At 25.4% G+C, this 1,187-nt stretch overlaps 1 protein-coding gene across 1 annotated transcript in view; it reads right to left on the reverse strand.

Annotated features, from left to right (window-relative positions):
* The window catches only part of LOC123005129, a 3,694-nt gene extending 3,198 nt beyond the window's left edge, over nucleotides 1–496 (reverse strand). Inside the window, exon 1 of the mRNA XM_044398753.1 lies at nucleotides 340–496. Coding sequence (XP_044254688.1) covers nucleotides 340–390 — 51 coding nt within the window. The 5' untranslated portion in view covers nucleotides 391–496. The remainder of the gene's footprint in view (nucleotides 1–339) is intronic.
* Nucleotides 497–1,187: the final 691 nt, after the last annotated feature.

Genomic DNA, 1,187 nt, shown 5'->3' on the forward strand with positions numbered 1-1,187 from the left:
ATTGTTTTTTTTAACAATTCCAATTTTTTACTTGCAAAAGAGCACAATATTTAAATTTTTATTGTTACAAAACAAACTTTTGGATACTTTATTGTTATTAAAATACACGAAATAAGAAATTATGTTAATTAACTAATAAAAAAATAATGCATTTTAGCAGAGTTACTACAACAATCCGTTACATTTTAATCAATTGAGATTACAAAACTTTGTGATAAGCCAAAACAGGGCTGAATCACTGATGTAAATCAGCCTTTATATCACCACAAAGTGACAAGCAAAATACTATAAAAATGTTATTTTTTTGAAAAAATTGTGCACAAAGTCCAATTTACTTACTATTGTCCACAAGGAAAACAACAAACAAATAATAAAATACTTCCGTGACATTTTGACATCCACATGAGTCACTTTTCGACTTTTATTCTTTTCGAAATCATTCGTTTTACACGCTTATGAACTGGACTCAAACAATAAATTACCACCACTGCGGATGGATAAACTTGAGACGATAAGATAAAACGGCAAAATCTGATAACTTTTTTAATCAATTTTTTGATAAAAATTGAACATTCAAGCATCCACAATACTGATTTTTCAATAATTATGTCATGTAGAATGTTAATAATGAAATGAATCATTAATTGCGTTATCACAAGTTTGTGATTGATTTTGACTTTGTACTAATTGTTCACTTTTTTGTGACTCATTRTTTGTTATTTATTTGTTAATTCTCACCAAAAGATACAATTTTTTAAATAAAAATCCCTTCGATTGCTTCGTATCTTACCCATGAATCATTATTTGTTAACAAACACTTCTGAAAATCTCATAGTTTTGATAAATAATTATCAAAATGTTAAGAAACATTGACAATAATATTCATCATACAAACAGGAAAAACATTGTAAACAATTTTCTTGTTTGCTTGGAGAAATTTTCTCACAACGCGTAAAAATAAATGAGTGAAATGGTGGAAATTATCTTTTTTTATTATCTCTAAATTGTAGTGAATACTAAAAGAAAATTTTACGCAAAATTATGAAAAAAAAACAAGGTTTCTGCGTAATCATAATTTTTTTCTAATAAACAGAATACAATAATTAGAGTAAAAATTTTAAAAGAATTAGGAAAAAAAAATAGCAAAAAACACTGAAATAGAATTTTCTCTTTCGAGATTTAAAAAA

Source organism: Tribolium madens, unplaced genomic scaffold, assembly GCF_015345945.1.
Source record: "Tribolium madens isolate multiple individuals breed KSU strain unplaced genomic scaffold, Tmad_KSU_1.1 Scaffold_11;HRSCAF=98;Tcas5.2_LG3b, whole genome shotgun sequence".
Classification (NCBI taxonomy): domain Eukaryota; kingdom Metazoa; phylum Arthropoda; class Insecta; order Coleoptera; family Tenebrionidae; genus Tribolium; species Tribolium madens.